The sequence below is a fragment of the Hirundo rustica genome, chromosome 2 (genome assembly GCF_015227805.2).
Source record: "Hirundo rustica isolate bHirRus1 chromosome 2, bHirRus1.pri.v3, whole genome shotgun sequence".
NCBI classification, from domain to species: domain Eukaryota; kingdom Metazoa; phylum Chordata; class Aves; order Passeriformes; family Hirundinidae; genus Hirundo; species Hirundo rustica.
The window spans coordinates 48,031,002-48,049,534 of NC_053451.1; the positions used below are offsets into that span (position 1 = coordinate 48,031,002).

General features: G+C 44.1%; 1 protein-coding gene across 1 annotated transcript in view; it reads right to left on the reverse strand.

The window, feature by feature from the left end:
- FLT1 (fms related receptor tyrosine kinase 1) overlaps positions 1-18,533 on the reverse strand; it is a 110,529-nt gene that overhangs the window by 19,578 nt on the left and 72,418 nt on the right. Inside the window, exons 14-17 of the mRNA XM_040091065.1 lie at positions 16,806-16,952; positions 14,789-14,920; positions 8,038-8,144; positions 4,628-4,766 (exon numbers count right to left, since the gene is read on the reverse strand). Of these exons, the coding sequence (XP_039946999.1) occupies positions 4,628-4,766; positions 8,038-8,144; positions 14,789-14,920; positions 16,806-16,952 (525 nt within the window). The remainder of the gene's footprint in view (positions 1-4,627; positions 4,767-8,037; positions 8,145-14,788; positions 14,921-16,805; positions 16,953-18,533) is intronic.

Consider the following 18,533-nt stretch of genomic DNA (forward strand, 5'->3'; position numbering starts at 1 on the left):
ACGAATGCAACCATTCACTGGAGGTACGCTGGCTTCAAACTTGATTTTTTTCAGTCTAGCTCTGCCAGAGAAAGAATTTGCTCCTCTCTTCCCTGAGCACACTGTGCCGTGCAGCAGCCTGTGGTGCTGCCAGTTATGTCCTCAATAACACCGACCCTCTTTGACAATGTGGTCACAGGTCTGGCTGCCTCTGCCCGGCTGCAGAGGCTGTCAGGGCTTGGTCAGGGTGATCTTTTCAACATATCAGCTAGCAATAAGTTCTGTTTCCAAGTAACTATTTTCAGATTGCTTTAGTGCTTCACCTTCTGCAGAACTCAGGTACCAAAGGGGCTAAAAAGAGTATGGCAGCAGAATCTGCGGTGTAGAGAACAGTGGAAAATAACAGTCAGCTTTTCATATAAAAGCTAAGGGTAACATGTGCCATATATTTATTTCTCAGATATGCACATGTGACGTGACCATCTCCACAGGACAATTTCCTGTTCCTATGATGAACACCTGTTTGACTCTCACTTGGACATCGGTCTTGTTGGTGTCTGAGTGAGAGTCATCTTTCACTCAGATACTTGCAAGCAGAGAAAAAGAGCTGCTGTCTGTACTAATTTAAATCAATTCTGCCTTTTATATGTGTATATTGTATCTAAACTGCAATTCTTAGTATGTCTGTCAGTAGAAGCAAATACCATATATTATTAAAACAATGGAAGCATAAAGCGGAATATGCTAAGCCAGAAAAACCCCAGAAAATTATTTCCACACTAGATGTGCAAAAGTGTTGTCATTTTTTTACATAAAATAAGAACAATGAAGAACTTGATCTACATGACTGAAAAGCATCAACACACTGACCTTGGTTTGTGAAGGGATTAGTTTGATAGAGAAATAGAGTGAGTAAAAGCCTACTGTCACCTTTTTCAGTTACTGCATATGGATTCTTCATTCAGCAGATGTATGAGGAAAGCGTCATTAAGAGTCAGGTCTTAGTTTTATTAGTGAATTGATGTTTTTAGTCCTTAATGTTTTGACTACATGATTTCTACGTAAAGAACTTGCAGTTTGAGGTCCTAGAAAACCCATCATACCTTTGTCTAATCCCTAGCTTTAATCTGTTCCCATCACTGTTAATTCACTTCCCACATTGTGATAACCTACTTAGTCACCACTTGGAAAACACACTGGCTCATAAAGCTGCACAAAGCTGCTAACATTTCAGAAAGGAGAATGAGCACTGGAGACAGCATTTCCTTCTCTAAACAGCAGTGTGATTCAATGGGAAACTGTAATAACACTCCTCTTTGCTGCTCTGCTATTGTTTGTACCATGCTGAAGGGTAGCAAAAGAGAGGGCCGCTTTAACTTGTCAGCACGTAGCTCAAAACTCCACAGTTTAGTATGCACTTGTGGCTATGGCTGTTCTTGCAGGAGTTACTTCTGCTGACATACAAAGTAAGTACAAAATTATTAAACAGAGAAATATTAAGTTGCCTGACTGTCTGAGCAGTCAGTTTGTCGTAGCCTTTGAGCAGCTGCACTGGATGTGTTTGGGGTAATGCTCAGGTATGTAATGTTGCGGCATTAGATCCAGACCAATGAAGCAAAGTGCTCCACTTAAGTTTTCCACACTTGACTTGGGTTTACTGGGCCGCTCAGAACCCATTAAAGTGAACGTACACCTCAGTCAAGGAGTTTCGGATCAGGAGTTTTTAATTTCAGTCCCATTTTAGCAGGGTTCTTCAAGCATGTCAGTTGCTGGACCTGGAGCATCAGCAAAAAGCACTTGCCTTTTGCTTCCCCATGTCTGTGGGAAGGCACAGGCTCAAAGGTGTGTTCATGTCTGGGGTTCTTTGCCACTGTTGGAGTCATCTGGGTTGTCCCCAGATGGGTGTTTCCTATACAACATTTCCCCCGTGTTACATAGGACAGCTGTGGGAAGTGCTTGGTGCCGGCGCCGTGGGCTGGCAGCGCACAGGAGGGAGCGGGGCTCAGGAAGGCGGCTGCCACCAGCGTGTGTGACACTGCTGGAGCCCAGCCACACTGCCCCGGGTCCTGCATCCCACTCTGTCACCTCTCCAGGTTGGGAAGGTCGAGCCCAAGAGTAAGGGGAGAAGCACATGGTAGATCAGCTGACATGGTGTGTTGTCAGGGACCACGCTGACAGTGATTTATAGCACCAGCATTTCTCTGCCTAATGAAAAGATGACATTTTACTCTCAGTGAGACTAATCTATGCTGAATGTTAATTACCCTGACTTCAGTGATGCCCATATGAAATTTCCTGCAGTGTCTGGAGATTTCATATAAATACCCGTTACAGATGAAGGGAGAGTCCTGTTATATAAGCATTGCATCACAGCCGTGGGCTGTGTGTATGCATGTTGGAGGAACACACAGCAAAAGAGATGTGGGCTGAAAGGAGAGACTTCTTTGCAAAAGTTATAATAAATACGTGTCCTTGAGGATAAGTAGGTGGAAAGATTAAAACAGCCACATCAAATGCTGGAAAGGGTTTCATTTCTAAGTAAAAAATATTTTTAAAAACCATAGAAGCACATTTTGTGTTTGTGAGACAGTGATCCTCAGAGACTGCCAAGGTTACTCAAAGACTGAGCCAACTGCCATGTAGGCAGGGCTTGCACTGAGCTAATCTCACATACTGGACATACACAACTTCTTCAAATCTGGTTCTCATTCATTGTCAGCATTCTTTATTTGTTTACACCAGTTCTTCCACTTTTAATTCATTCTCTGGTCATCGTTCGTCACCTCTGGACTCCAAACACTAACCCTGCAAGGCATGGGTTTTTCCTTGGTGTTTACATTCCATTTCTGTTTGTTTCTTTCCCAGTGGTCACATTGTCTGCACATCAGGCTCTTGGTCCATTGTTGTAAGAAAATTTTCTGAAGATTGAAGTCACTCCAGCACAAGGTTCCAGCATTCCCAGAATTATGTGTGACAATTATAAATTGAGAGCAATGTATTTCAGCTGTGCTTATCCACATCTGGCCACCTTGTGTCTCCTGGCAGGCAAATTAAGTGTGATCCTAATTTTGCACGTGTTAACCAAGCTCTGTCCCTGATGCCCAGGAGACAGGAGGAATCTGTTACAGCCCCTAACTAAACTGCAAGGATTTTCTAGACCTTGCTGTAGGACAAATGTAATGCATGCCTGAAAGAACAAACAGCACTATAGCAACGAGGCTGAGCTTATCGCTGACATTTTAACGTTGACCTTCTTGCTAAAATCCGTGTGGTTTCTGGAGGGATTCGTCAACTTCAAAATAAGGTCCCTTCCCCCCTTCTCTTCTCATCAGCCCCACGCTAAGGCTTAATAAGGAATGATCCCAAACGCATGCCTTTTCCTGGGACATCTATAGGGGAGCTGGCTGTAGGCTTAAAGTTTTCAAGGATATCCATTTATTTATGCGTGGACTTACATGTCACATTCTTGCACTTTATGGTGCAGTAACACAATATTTATAAAACTGCAGCACAGTGGGAAAACAAGGAGATTGTGCTGGAAAAAGAAGGAGAGGGACAAACAGGAAATGGATGGATTATGAGGACCCATTTCTGCACAGGTTTTTTCCTAGTTTCCAGGCTGAAGAAAGGGAAGAAAACCGTAGAATATCCTGAGTTAGAAGGGACCCACAAGGATCATCCTAGTGCATCATCCTGGCCCTGGACAGCACAATTCCAAGCAGCATGCCATGTGCCTGTGAATGTTGTCTGGATGCTTCTTGAACTCTGGCAGGCTTGGTGCTGTGACCATGTCACTGGGGTGCTGTTCCAATCCCCAACCACCCCCTGGGTGAAGAACTTTTTCCTAATGTCCAACCTAAACCTCCCCTGACCCAGGTTCAGGCCATTCCCTCATGCCCTCTCACTGGTCACCGTAGAGAAGAGATCAGTGCCTGCTGCTCCTCCTCCCCTCATGAGGAATCTGTAGCTGCAATGAGATCTCCTCTCTACTCCTCTTCATCAGGCTGAACAGACCAAGTGACCTCAGCTGCTTCTCTTACATCTTCCCCTCCAGACCCTTCATCATTGTAATAGTGAATCATGAAAATTACAGTAAATGCCAAAGCTCAGGCTCCTGAGTGTAGAGAGAGAAACATCGAAGTTGGCAGTCTGATTTGGAATTCTTTGGTTGCTCTTTTTGTGTCATGTTTTTAGTAAATCAGTTTCCAAAATATAGAATGCATTATTCTTGTCTATATTCTCCTTCTCTGGCCAACTTAATAGATGAGGGAAAGGCTGTGGCTGTTGTCTACCTGGACCCTAGTAAAACCTTTGTCACTGTCTCCCATAGCTTTTTCCTGGAATGAACAGGTAGATTATCCACACTTGGGCATCATCTTAAGGATCTTTTCCAACCTAAATTATCTCATGGTTCTATTTTCATTTTTCTACATGGAGTCCAAATATGCATGTGAAAAATCAAGCAGACATGGTCAGTCAGTCCCAAAGGCTGTAATTCATCACAGATCAGTGCTCTCAGTGAGGAACAGGTCACAACAAACCTGGCAGTACATTGTGCCGAACGCCTAGAACACATCCAGCTCCTCTTTACCCATACTTACATCTTACTCAATCAGCCCAAACTCTATATGAACTATTCCCATATTACCTAGTTTTAGCCTTTCTCTTGCAATTTCCCACTTGCTGGCATCATAAGGTAGACGCTCACATTGCTCATCTAAGGGGACTTCATCAGGATCCATTATGATTGACAGGTAATGGTTGGTCTTCATTTCAGAGGAACGAGGCTAGAAAACAAAGACATTGCAAAATGAAAAAATGGATTAGGGTACCTGTCAGCGTCATCTTGTTTGGATCAAGGGCTCCAAGTTCATTCTTTTCACAAGGCTGGGTGTTTCACTGCACAAGGGATGGTTTGGTTAAGCTCCCTTTGTCTTTTCTATATACTGCAAGAGTTTTTGTATAAAAGAAACTCCTTCCTCTAGCTTTCTTCCCATGTGACATACCAGTTTCTTCAATGGAATCCGTGTGGGTCTCTATTAACATATGGTGTTATGACACAGGCTGTCTGCACAGTCAGGAGCAATACTTTCAGCAAGTGACTAAACATTGCTGATAAAAATAACTTTCCTTCATGATTGTGCAAAGCAAGAAGTGGCCACATGCAACAGATGGAGTTCTACTGCCAGTGTTTATTTGTTCCATATATCCTGCAAAGATAGGTCTTATGTGGTTAGAAATTGTGCAAGACAAGTCGTCAGTTCACTGGACATTATACACTTCACAAACTGCTGACAAATTTTTAGGATTTTTTCATTTCTTTGGTATAATTTCTGAAAAATTTTCTCAAACCATTTGAGTCTGGAGGAATTTATAAATAGCTGGACTCCAACACATAATTTAAAACATAAAATTACAAATTAATTTGCCAGTTTAGTTTCTTCTGAGCAAATGGATTATCCATGTCACTTGAGAAATATAATGAAAGATGAATCTGATCTGAAAGTTTCCTGCAGTTCATCCATTTTGAAATACATGTTCCTTCAAAGAGCATCAAGATTGCCATTCTTGTCCACTGGACTTTTCTTGACACAGGGGTACTTATCTTTCTATAGAAAAGGTCTAGTGTTTGCCATAATTTCCTGGCTACTAGCTGGAATTTTTGGGAAATCTGCAAAACTGAACCTGAATGAGTTGCTTTTCCTAAACTTGTGGAATTAGCGCATGGATAAAGATATACAGGTACCACAAACATACAGATATAACCACATATTCTCTTTTCTATTATTTCCTTTATCTATCTCCTAATACTTTCAACTTTCCTCCCCTACAGCTTGGAAATATGTCCATAATGCCTGCATTTCCGGGCATGTTTTTTGAAAAGGGTATTCCTAGCTTGCATGCCTTGATTACAAACACAACTAGACTAAAATAACAGTAATTAGCAACTGCTGTTCTAGTTGTGTTTCATCCTCCCCAAATCCATAAATTTTGTCCAAAGAAGGATACGCTGATGCTTGGGAAGAAGGAGGCTAAAAGCCTGGCTCCAAAACATCCACTGAGTCTGGAAAGGACGTGGGTAAGTGGGATATGAGAAGGAGCAGAAACTTGTGTGGTGCCCCAGAAAGGGCATTTCTAGATAGAGATGTGTGTACCAGAGTGCTCCTTCCCATCGCATTAAAAGAGGTTTTAAGTGGACCCATCCCAGAAACATCAACAAGGGAGAGGAAAGTTCAGAGAAAGTTTCTCACAGTTCTTTCTTCAAATGCATTCAATATCAAATTTTTGGCACAAAAGACATTTGAAGCAACGTTTTCAATGATGAAAAATTGTTTAGGCTATATTATGTCCCTGTGTGCATTACAGAGAGGATTTAAGAAAATGCTCTTGGAGAGCATCTTTTTTTCTCTGTTGTGGCAACATAATTTGTATCTAAAATTTAATTCAGAGCTAATTCCAGATGTAAATCTTTGAGAGTAAGGGTTTATAAGTGAAACACAGTGAAGACCATAAATATAGACTAACACTAGAGGGAAAGGCTCATCTGGAAAGTTGCCTTGACATGTCATTTAGTTAAAGTCCCTTGTTCTACACTGATGATGATATTTTTACTATCTTTTAACAACTTAAAAGTTTTGGTCTCATTAAAAAAAAAAAAAAAAAAAAAAAAAAAAAAGATCTGCAACCCCTTGCTACATTTAAAGCTTACTTTTTCCCAAGATTCGCAGTCACATTATAACTTGCTTCATCATTTCTGTTGAGCATTCAGTACTGGTCCCTCTTGCCTTGTAATTTCTCTTACAGCTATGAAGTTTCTCCACAGCTTCAGCTGACCTCTGCTTTCCTTTCCCCCAAACTCCCACGCATTTCCCCTCCCTAAAGCTCGCAGCGGTAGGAGTGCAGGCAGAGTGACTGCTGCCGTGCCACCCTGATTTGGAGCTCTAGCGCTGCTTTCCCACCAGTCCATAGAACTTCTTAGCACCCAGCCTAAGATACTGGCAGGTCTTAATGCAGGTTGAGATAGAATGGTCTGCCAGGCTGCAGTGGACCTTCAGCCACCATCCCTCAGCCACCTGGGACATGCCCAGCTGTGAGCACATCCCCGTGCTGCTGCGCTGTGCTGCCCCAGGCCTGGGGTGGTGTGGGAGTGAGGAGAGGGGGGCACACAGCCATGTCTCAGCTCAGGCCTGGCAGTGCCCCAGCACCTTCCCCCAAATCCCTCTGCTCCTACGGGTTACACTGGGATCTTCCTGCACGGCTGAGGAGTTGTATTTTCTGCTTGGGAAAGCTGCCGTGGTTTAGCCTGCAGACACAGGGTGCTGTCAGCAAAAAGGAGTCTTAACCCATCACAGTCAGCCCTGGACAAGAAGGAGGGTCAGCTGCAGGGGCAGTTAAATTTATCATGTTGGTACATGTTCTAGAAGCTGCACCATCAAAACTCCTTCAGCAAAATATCACTTTGGAACTGATGTAATTATACCAGACACTGTGTGAACCAGACCCCAGCACATTCTGTGAAGATCTGTCATTCCCACTCACTCAGATCTTCAAAGACATTGGGATGCCAAACCCCCACAGTTTTTATAAGGGAATGAAGATGCCTTTGGTGTGAGTCAGGCACCCAAATTCTTGTGAGCCCCAGAGCCTTGTCCCCACCAGAGCTTTTCTTTCTGACTTACTCATACTCAGCCTCGAAACTCACAGTTTTCCAGCATCCACCAGCAGCCTGGTTGTTGCACCAGGATCAAGAGTGAGCAGTATCAAAGAATCATAGAATCATAGGATAATCTGAGTTGGAAGGGACCCACAAGGATCATCAGAGAGGCCAAAGTTCATGGCCTTGCACAGGACAGCCCCAAGAGTCATGCCATGTGCCTGAGAGTGTTGTCCAAATCCAAACACTCCTTGAACTCTGGCAGACTTGGTGCTGTAAAAGTGAAACAGAATTTTTCTTTGGTAGACTTGGCAATCCCAAAAGCCTGGGAAAAATTTTCTGACACGAGCAAAGGGCTGCCAAGCAGAGGCAGGTGCCACAGGGAGATCCCTGTCTGTTCTTACCCTCTTCAGCTTGCGAATGAAGAGGGTCAACAGGAGCCAGAACAGTGTCGCAGCCACACAGGTACAGGTCAGAGTTATCAGCTCCAGGTTTGACCTCTCTGATATGCCTGGGAAAATCAAATGGGAAACGTATTATAAAATGACCTGCAAACCAAGGGCACTTCATGTGTTTTTTTGCCATTAAAATAAAATACCAGGAAGGACCAGCTCTTTTCAATGGGGTATTAATCTCCGTTTGGACTGGCTCACAGAGCCAAAAAAGAAAGGTCTCCTGCAGCCTCAGGAGAGGACAAGGCTGCACGGAGGGGATGGCTCTGCTGGGCCTTTCCCATAGTGGTGTGGGAGCTGCTGCTGAGGTGCAGGAGAAACCCCTGGGAGAACTTGTGCTGGTGGAGGCACCAGTGACTCCAGGTGGGACCCAGGGCACGTTGCAGTGCTGCTGCTTGGGGTTTGCTGTCACCTGACATCTTTCCCTATCTACTTCTCAGAGAGCTCTTCCCTGCTGATGGATGAGCCCTGCAGCCCGCCCCTCCATCCCAAACATGCTGTGAACCCTGCAGCCCTCACCAAAACTATCACTGGGGGTGACCTGGGGATTCCCTTGGAGTCTCATGGTGCTGCCAGCAGGAGTCCATGAGCTCCTCTTCCCATGGCTTGGATGGATCTGATCTGTCACCCGGGGGCTCAGCTCATAGAAAGCATAGTACCGGGGTCTCGAGCCTCCTTTCCACTGGGCAGAAACCCAGGGCATATGGACCAGCTTCCCTCCAACCCACTGCTCCCCTGGCAGGCTCTGTGCCCTCAGGCCTCCTGCCAGTCACACCAGCAGCACATGGCCAGGCGCCCTGAGGGAGCACAGGACCCCCTCCTTCGCCAGCAGCACCCCCCAGAACCCAGACAGCAGGGAGCTGGGAGAGCTCTAGAAACCAGGGAACTGATTAAACACAGAAAAGGAAAAACAAAAGCGACAACAACTGAAAATGAAGCAGCAAGAAAAAATGAACATTAGAAATCTGGAAAGTATTAGAGCCCACTGACAGATTTTTAAGAAGGCCAAAATAAAACTCACTTCAGACTGCTATTTAGGGGTTTGTAAAATAGTTTCAGAGCGTTTTGTTTTGCAAATCCTGTGATCACATCAAAATCCCACATTTCCCACAATATGTTTTCCATCTGATTGGTAGAAAATGCAAAAAGAACCATCATATCCTGCCTCTTATTCTGATATACACTCTAGACAGGGTAAATGAGAGAACAAGGAGGAGTGAACATGATTTCACAGTAGTTTTGTCAACTGCACTTGCAGAGTTTCAGAGTTTGGCAGCTTGGTGTTACTCCTGAAAAATGGAAAAGGTATTGTTGTGTCTCACTGGTGGATTTACTGGGTAATCCAGAGGGATGTGCTGCCTGGTTTTAGGCAAAGGCTACAAAGCTTTGTTCAGAGGATGTGTTGATTAATTAGCATAATGTCTTCCCTCCCTAAAAATGATAATCAGATTTGTATTCATGCCCCATATCTAAGATTTCCCTGGCATGTCCATTCTGGATCTTTGAGAATAAAGCTCATTGAGGAAAAACATGGCTGCAGCTACGAATGGAGATACAACAGTCTTCAGAAATACCAAGAGAGTTCTTTGTTCACAAGTATTTTTTTAAGTACTTGATTTTGGTATGGAACATAATGATAGCATAAATAATACAGCCTAATGCAGCTTGCCTATTCTTTGGCGTCAGCATTTCTTTTTATGTCTCCTCTTGCTTCTGAGCAGCACTCCTGCAGATGGCAGGTAATAGTTTCTGATATTTATTCAGCAAAACCTGGAGGGGCTGAAGGTTCATTGGTTGCCAAAGCTTCATATGGCAGGACACAGAACACCTACAAGGTACAGTCAGGTCTGGAGTGGAAGACGGTGACCCTCTAACCACTACAGTAGCTGCCCAGGAGTCAGCAAAGAGATGCGAAGGTGCTGTCTTTGAAACGTTTGAGCAAACGTAAGCAACCAGAAAGCATTTCTCCAGCTGGGCTGGGTTATCAAATGCCAGAGCCCTAGTCTTGCTGAAAGCCTTGAAGTCAGAGCTCTCTGAGTCTCTCTCAGCTGGGTAGAAAAAGGTTTTATTTGAGGCAGAACATGCAGAAACACTCAGAAGAGCCCTGAGGATTAGCAGAGTTTGGTGAGGCTGTAAGCAGTACTAAATCCTTCTCTCTGCCTGGTAGCCAAAGATTTCAAGCATTCCCTTAGAGCCTTGTCCCAGACCTTTACTCACCAGACACCTCATTACACAAAGACTTTTCCCCGTGCGCAGCTCCGTCCCGTCTGCCTGACTCTGCCCCAAGCAGCAGCCCCCTTTCTCCTCCAGAGCCCCTCCAAAGGCCCCCCTGCACCACCCCATGTCTCCAGGACTGCAGAGGGGTGACGAGGGGGCGAGTGAAGAGGTACCACCAGCAGCAGCTTCTCTCTTTCAGTAGCAACAGAAGCCACCAGAACCATGCAAGCATGCCTGGATGAGAGCCTGGATTAATCTATTGATCCCTCCAGCTACAAGCTCAAGCCTTTGGCTGGTATGGGCTTTATCATCAGGATTTCAGCTCTAAACACCTAAACACTGCAGTGTGGCTCAGGTGTCAACCAGGGAAAAAGCCATGCCTGGGGCAACAACGCTAATCTGCTGCACCTAAAGCATCCCTCACCGCTACCCCAATGGGATCTACCCTGCTCAATCCATGTGATCTCACAATCACAGCACTGCAGCACTAGGATGAGTGCTCAGAGATGCTGAGGAAAGTCCATCCTTGGAGGCTGCCATAACTTAGCCACACCACTGGTGATGACCCTTGTTTGAACTGAGGTTGAACCACCGACCACCAGGGCTCCATTCCAACACTCTTATTGGACTTCGGAGGTAACAGGAGTCTTAGTGTCCCCTGATGTCTGCCTTTAAACTAGCAAATTGAAGTCATAGCCCAGGCTGATCTTCATTTACTGTTGTTGTGCATTATTTGGGTTTATATTGTATTTCATTTTCATATTGGGTTTGTAATGGTTTCTTCTGTACCACCATGTACCACAAGGTTTATCCCTGCTCCTTCTCCCCGCCCATCCGCCCTCACTGGAATGTAACCCAACTCTGTTCCACTCCCACCTTGTCCCTGATTGGGTAGTGGCTTGTCCCTGCCTCTAGCCCCTTCCCTGGGTAAAAGCAAGGTGAGCAAGTGGATGGCTCTCTCTGGGCTCTTGGGATGGGGACTGGACTGAGCTTGGACCCTGCAGGGGCAGGACCGCAGACTGAATAAAGCCGTGATTCCCCTCGCACCCAGGGCAGAGACTCTTTCCTTTTGCCATCAACGGATGCCTGCTCTCTCTAAAGGAAAAAGTTTGCAGCCTCTGGGATCTTTAAGGCCCTGAGGAAAAAAATCCTTCTGGCTGTGGTTTCTCTCTCAAGCTAGGCGAGGTAAAAACAGAGCAGGGGCTCCAGGAGAGAGAGAGACACGTGAATTTACTAGCTGTGGGAATTCCAGTTAAACTTCATGGAGAAGGTCCTGATGGCTTCAGCATGACTCAAAAGGCAGAACAACTTTTTGAGATACAGTCAGAAAGGTTAGGTAGGTAGGCAGGTAGATAGATAGAAAGAAAGAAAAGTTATTTAAAATAAGTCATTTAAATAAAAGTTACTTTAAAAGCTAACACCTTTTTCATAATGTCAGAATAGTTCAGTGAATACTTAATAAATGGGATGTTTTCCTTTCCATCAGCAGGATTCACAGTAAGTTATCAAACATCCGCTTTAAGACAGAACACGTTACTATATTCCTTTGCTTGTTATGGGTCCATATTTCAGTGAGAATGAGCTGTAAAAGACACTCCTTCCTTTATCAACACATCTCCTTCAAAGCAGCACCTCTGCAACTAAAATCCCTGGGGCTGGAGGGGTCCTCGTCAGGGGAAGCAGGAAATGGCTTTCATGGCAACTCTGCAAGCATGTTGACCCCCCGCAAAAATCTGCCCAAGAGTCCGTGTTCCCCACATGGCCGGCAGCATTTCTCCCAAGATTTTAGGATTATAGTCCCCTCCACCTGCTGAGTGCTCTGGCAGCCATTTGCTGTTTCTCTTCTGTCCTTGCAGATTTGCTGCCTCTTCAGTTCCTCAGCCAAGAGCAAGCAGAGAGATTACTCTGACATGCCCACAGACGTGGCCCTTCTTCTCCACAGACAGCCCAGCAAGCCCTGCTTCCAAACCAAACACAGCCTGCATTTATTTAAAAACAGCCCTTTGATTCTACCTTCCATTCATCCATCTCGGACACAAAAATAACACATTGTTTTATCTGTGAGTATAGGAATGTTTCTTCAGAGGAAATAAAAAGAGCAGACAGTTTCCTTCCTGACTCATTCACAAACTGCTTTTCCAACCTGTTAAACGTAGCCATCGACATGAGGCGCTGCTCTGCTCCCTTTTCATCTGCAGCGCCTTGTTCCGAGAGTCCTGGGACAGAGGCAAGGCTTTGCTGCTCACAGCAGCAAGCACAGGGCCTGTGTTTCTCAGAAAGATTAGAAAATGGCAAAGCTTAGAGAAATCCCCACGTTCAAGCCCTGATCTTGTCCATCCAGGCTCAGGGGTGAGGTGGGAGGTTGCCATTTCCTGGGAGAGGAACAGACACTCCAGTGTAGGTAATGAGCCAAAAAACCTCTAGTGACATCCCGTCATGTAGTAGTAAAAGAGTGGAAAGGCACTTTTCTTGATCGTAGTAGATAAGACAAACTCTCTCTCTTTTTATCAGCCAGTCTCAAAGCCATAAATTTTAATGTAGTAGTCTTCATCTCCTGCTCCTGCAGAAGTCATGCAAGAACATTGCTTGTGGTCCCTCAGGACACATAACCACAGGAGAAGCCTTCCTGGCTGCTCTCTTCCCTCTACTCTGGACTAGGATATATGACTTCCTAGAATCCATCTGACAGAATGCTTGTAACAAACAGCCAAGCTTCAATTATGTTAAAAATCAATACAATAATGAATTACATTGTCCAGGGCTATGAATTAGTGGGAAGATTTGGACTGCAAGCAGCTGGCATAAGTTGTTCATTTAACTGCTACGGCAGCTGAAAAAACCTTAGTCTTATCATGGCACTTAGAGAGAGGTGATTCTGCCACTCCTACTCTACTCTACTCTACTCTACTCTACTCTAGTCTACTATTGTGAGGCTATTGTGAGATCTGGAGTGCTGCATCCAGCTCTGGGGTCTCCAACATAAGAATGATGTGGATCTTTTGGAGCGAGTCCAGAGGAGGCACACAAAGATGACCAGAGGGCTGATGCACCTCTCCCACGAAGACAGGTTGAGACAGCTGGAATTGTTCAGCCTGGAGTGGAGAAGGCTCCAGGGAGACCTTTTGGCAGCCTTCCATTACTAAAAAGAGGTCTGATAGAGAGCTGGAGAGTCACTTCTTCCAGGGGGTGGAGTGACAGGACAAGGGAGAACGGTTACACACTGAAAGAGGACAGGTGTAGATTAGATACTAGGAAGAAATTTTTTACTCTGCGGATGATGAGGCCCTGGCATAGGTTTCCCAAGGGAGTTCTGGGTGCGACATTCCTGGAAGTGTTTGCGGATGGGTTGGAGTTGGCTTTAAGAAACCTGGTCTGGTGGAGGTGTTCCTGCTTTCCACTAGACCAGGCCAGAGCTAGAGGATATTTAAGGATTCTTCCAATGCGGACCATTCTAAGATTCTATAATTATTCTTAAGCAGATAGGTTTTAACTCAATTTTACCAGTTAGGCCAGGCCACATGTGCATTTCCCTGACCTTTTAAAGCAAAAGCATCATTGTATCATCACCATTAACTCAAACCGCTAACACACTCATGGCAAAAATCAATACTGAGAAGTATTCAGACACATCTAACAATTATATGAGAGCATCCACAAACATATAATCTCTGCCTAAGAGGCCTGGTGATATTCAAAATGTGTTCTATAAAGAGCAACTAAATGCATCTCTGACTACTTACTTAACACCAGGTCCGTAAAACAGATTATGTGAAATTTAATACATGCACAACACTGACTTATATGGAGAAGGTCAACCTACTTCTCTAATCTCATAATTCATGAGCCAAAAGGGTACTCAATGAAACTGAAAGGTCACTTAATAAACTTTATTTTTATTCAACGTAAAATTAATTTATAGAAATCACTGCCACAGGCATGAGTCAAGATTTTCAGAAGGCAGAACAATGCTGCACATTTAAATGAATAGCAAGATAACTCAACTAATGGCTACAGAAATAACTAAATCAGTAACTGCTTTGTAATACCTTTGCACATGTTACTATTGCTAGGCTAAAATCTTCCAGTCTGGTTTGGCAGTTCACTTTACACTGAAAATAAACATATGAGAATACCCCAGGCCTCTATTTTCTATGGAATTAACCTGAAATGGGAGAACGTGTGGGTAGGAGAGTGTTACGTACTCTGTTTTTTGTTTGTTTTGCTGATACTAAATTTACATTTGTCTTCTACCCTGACCTGATCTTTGTTGGGTTGAAGCAATTCTTCTTTTTAGGTCAGTGTAAACACACTCTGAGTTAGCATTTCCTGCTGGGCTTCCTTTCCAACCTGGTACGCTTCCCTTGCTAGGACTTCCTTCAAATTTCTTCGGAGATCACCAGATGAGTCCCAGGTCATTCCCCTGCCCTTCCAGCCTAAGAACATCACTCTGGAAGGCTTGCTCTTCCCATTTAGTGTGGTGCTTTACCTTGTACCGTGACATACGCCGCACTCTCCACGGACCCTTTCAAGTTGGTGGCTATACACTGGTAAAGTCCTTCATCCTCCTCTTTTATTCTTTCAATAAACAGCATTCGGCTTCCGGGCCCTAAAATTATTCCTGTGAAATGAAATATTTTGCAATGAGAGGGAGCCAGGATATAAACAAAAACTGGCCCTTGTGTAATAATATCTACTTCAAGTTCTACTCGAAAGAAATCTGAGCCACAGACTGCACGGCACAATGTTATCTGCAGGAAAGCCAAATACACTTGGACGCCTTGCGAGTCCCTTGGAGGTCAGTGTTTACAAAGCACTTGTGTGAGTCAAAAAGCTCAGCCTAAGGGAATGATCTTGGAAGTACTTGGTACTGTTTATGTTGATAGCACTGTGCCTTTGCTTTCATCCAGGTGGGTGCTTTAGCATGTCTGCAGATTTTGGAAAAGGGATTATCTGATTACTACACTTACAGACCCAGGTCTGCCCCAGAAGCAGCTCAAGCTTAGAGCCCTTCCAAAAGCCAGTCAGACTGTTCCTATGGGCAGCAGACTTGCCCCAAATCTCAGCTGTCCATGTAGCATGGAACGATGGGCTCCTTCACAAAGGGGCTCCAGATAATGCAAAGAGAATTCCCATGGCATGTACCCTAAAGCATAGGAGTTACCTGAAGTTTAAAACATCTTGTTTATTCCAGCTAGGTCAACCCAGAAGACAGCCTGGACAATGCTCCAAGAAACAAGGAAGAGGCAGGGAGCAGATTTGGCCTCAGGACTGCTGCTGAGGCACCTTCTAGCCAGGAAATGTGCAGTCAAGTATACACTTGTGTTTGGCTCCATCAGAACTAAAGTCCCATCAAAATGTATTCCCACCATCTATTTCAGGCACCTAACTGAAGTGCTCTGACCTACCCTCCGGAGACATCTCCCTGCCTCTTAACTGGATCTGTTGCATTGCACCCAAGTGAGACACATAACATTAATTTTGGAAAACAGTGTTATTAATGCATGCTACAGTGATGTGATCACTGTAAAGCTTCATGGAATCTGCCTCTAGATTAAGATTAGTGCCTGGGCTGCAACTCTGCACAGGCTTATAACTCAGCTGGAGAAATCCTCAGAATTTTTTCCATTTGTTTCTATTCATGCTATAGTAATTTCCAATAATTCAGGACACAACCTGAATAAATACAATCTTGCTAAAATGTTCTGTGGAAGGCTACACTTTAAATTCAAGTTCCTTGAATTTAAGGATCAAACCTCCTTGAACATTTCTGCTGAATGTTTTAACACTATCTCAGTGTGTGCTTCTGAAACAAATGTGCATGAATTCCCATGAGGAAGGTTTTGCCTTTTCCTCCATCATTCATTTCCATCTGAGATATCCAAGGAGCACTTCCATGAGTGTGGTGCCAGCTGCTGGACATCTAGCCTTAGTTGATCTTTGAAGTCACATTCCAGAGACAGCAGTAATCAGCTCCCAAAGTTTTCCTGTTGTTGCAACATATCACCTGGGAAGCTGTTCCTTTCTGTTGCATGAGACCTGGATTCCTCTGCTGCCAGTAGATGCATTTGGATTTTGGACACCCCAGACATGGATTTAGTCTCCTGGAGAGTTTTTGACTCATGAACAGACTTTGAGTGCCTGACCACAGACTCCTGCTGGTACTTCCATACACATCACGAGAGCTTGGTTTTCTCTTGCCTAATTATCTGCTGGCCAAGACACCTGATTCTCTGGGTCCCGCTATAACAAATGGAGGGAAATATGTTTCTCTGGAGATGACTCTTATAAGATGAATTTTTTTTTCACCAGTTCCATAGAGACCTGTTGTATCTAGATCTCCAGCCTGGCTCATGCTTTGGAGTGAGACGGGATAACCTGGAGCTCCAGGGTTGCTGCCTGACTGTCTTCCTGACATGTAGGTACTGATGGCAAATGGCTACCTAAGGCAGATGGGAACATAAAAAGCCTGCTGTAAGGTGTAGGTGAGTACACAAAGCTCTCACCTGGTTCTTGCTGTATTTCCTCGTGGTTTTTAAACCAGGATATCTGGGGCTCAGGAATACCACGAACCTGGCACTCCAACATGGCAGAGTTACTGGCGTTCACTGTCTGATCCGTAAGGTGCTGCAGCAGGGCTGGTGCCTCTTGAGCTATAAGACAAAACAACACCTTTGTTTTACATTCTTGTAATGGTGGGGATTTAATTATCTCCCCTACACTAATTTTACTGGTGTTAGAGACTGCTACGGCTGTTCTATTAAGTTCATTTTTCACTGATTTTATTTACTGTGCTACTTTGCTCAGGAGGGTTTGGTGTGTGCAGAGAACTCTCACTACTCGGCAATAGCATGCTGTGGTGACTAATGAAGACCCAATCATGAAAGTGTTCAAAAGAGTTTCTCAGTTCCATGACCAACCATTATATCAAAAGCAATGACTTTCTATGGAAGCTCAGTTTTTCATCATCAAAAGAAACAAACTGTGACATCAAAGAATTGAAGAATCATCAGGACTCTCTTGTAGCAGAGAATCTTTGTGTTGCTGATAGCACTTTGCAGCTCCGTACACCATGATATCCATGAATGTGACTGTGATGATTTACTTACTTCAAAGAGTACAGTTACAGATCATATTCAGTAAACTCACATAATCAAAAACCAGTAACCGTGATCACAGAAGCATTGTACCAAAGTCTTCACAAATAATTCCACTTTTGCGTTTCACATATTTGGCTGAACATAACCAGGCCTGGCCAAACCACACCACTGCATTTCAAAAACACACTACAAACACTGTGTTAAAATCATCCCTGAAAGAAACAAAACAATCTCATGATTGTTTCAACCCTTTGCCACTCCTTCCCTCAGTTCATACAGTGTCGAAGGCTGTTCTAACAAAGGTCTGGATATTTACAACATTTATGTACATTATATGACAACATCTTTCGTTCACAAGTGCAACCCTCACATAATTATTTTTGGCAATTTGGTCCATTTAAAGCAGTGACAGAGAATTCAGGGAGCTCCTGAGCAGTGTCACAGGTGGAAATGTTTTGAAGATTCCTTCAAATTCCCCAATTCTTTGCAACCTTTCCCTTCAAGGACACTGCCAGGATTAGCAATACTAGCATGGCAATATACACATTCCAAATATGAAACAAAACAAAATAAAAGCAGAAAACAGCTATTTGCAAATATTTTCTTTCAAGCTGCAACTGATGCCAGTGCACCAAGTTCAGTATCAGCTGAATTTCTGATATTCTGTGATTGGAAGATTACTCTTTATCCTTACAGAAAAACTAGCCATCAGACATTTCCATCTTCATAATCATCCTGTTACCAGCCATAAATAAAAACTCTCCAGAGATATTAAACTCCTATGTACCACCAGCTTATGTGGTGTGCGTGAGCCCCACAGCACTAAAAGCACTTTTAAAGTGAGCTATCTTTGCAATGCCCTTACCCCTTGAAATTAATCCCAACATAGTCACGACTGTGCAATGACTATGGCTTTTGGGTTTTCTGAGCTGCAAGCCAGTTATTTCCACAGGCAATAACATTTTTTGTTTACAGCCTGGTAGACAATTTGTTCTCTCTTCCCAAACAGCATTTCTTATGAGAGACACTATAAATTCTTCATGACATACCTACACAATGACATAATCAACTATAGCTGCCTTGCAGCCAAGAAGACTGCCCTCTTCTCCTTGACACCTCGCCTTGATTTTTGTT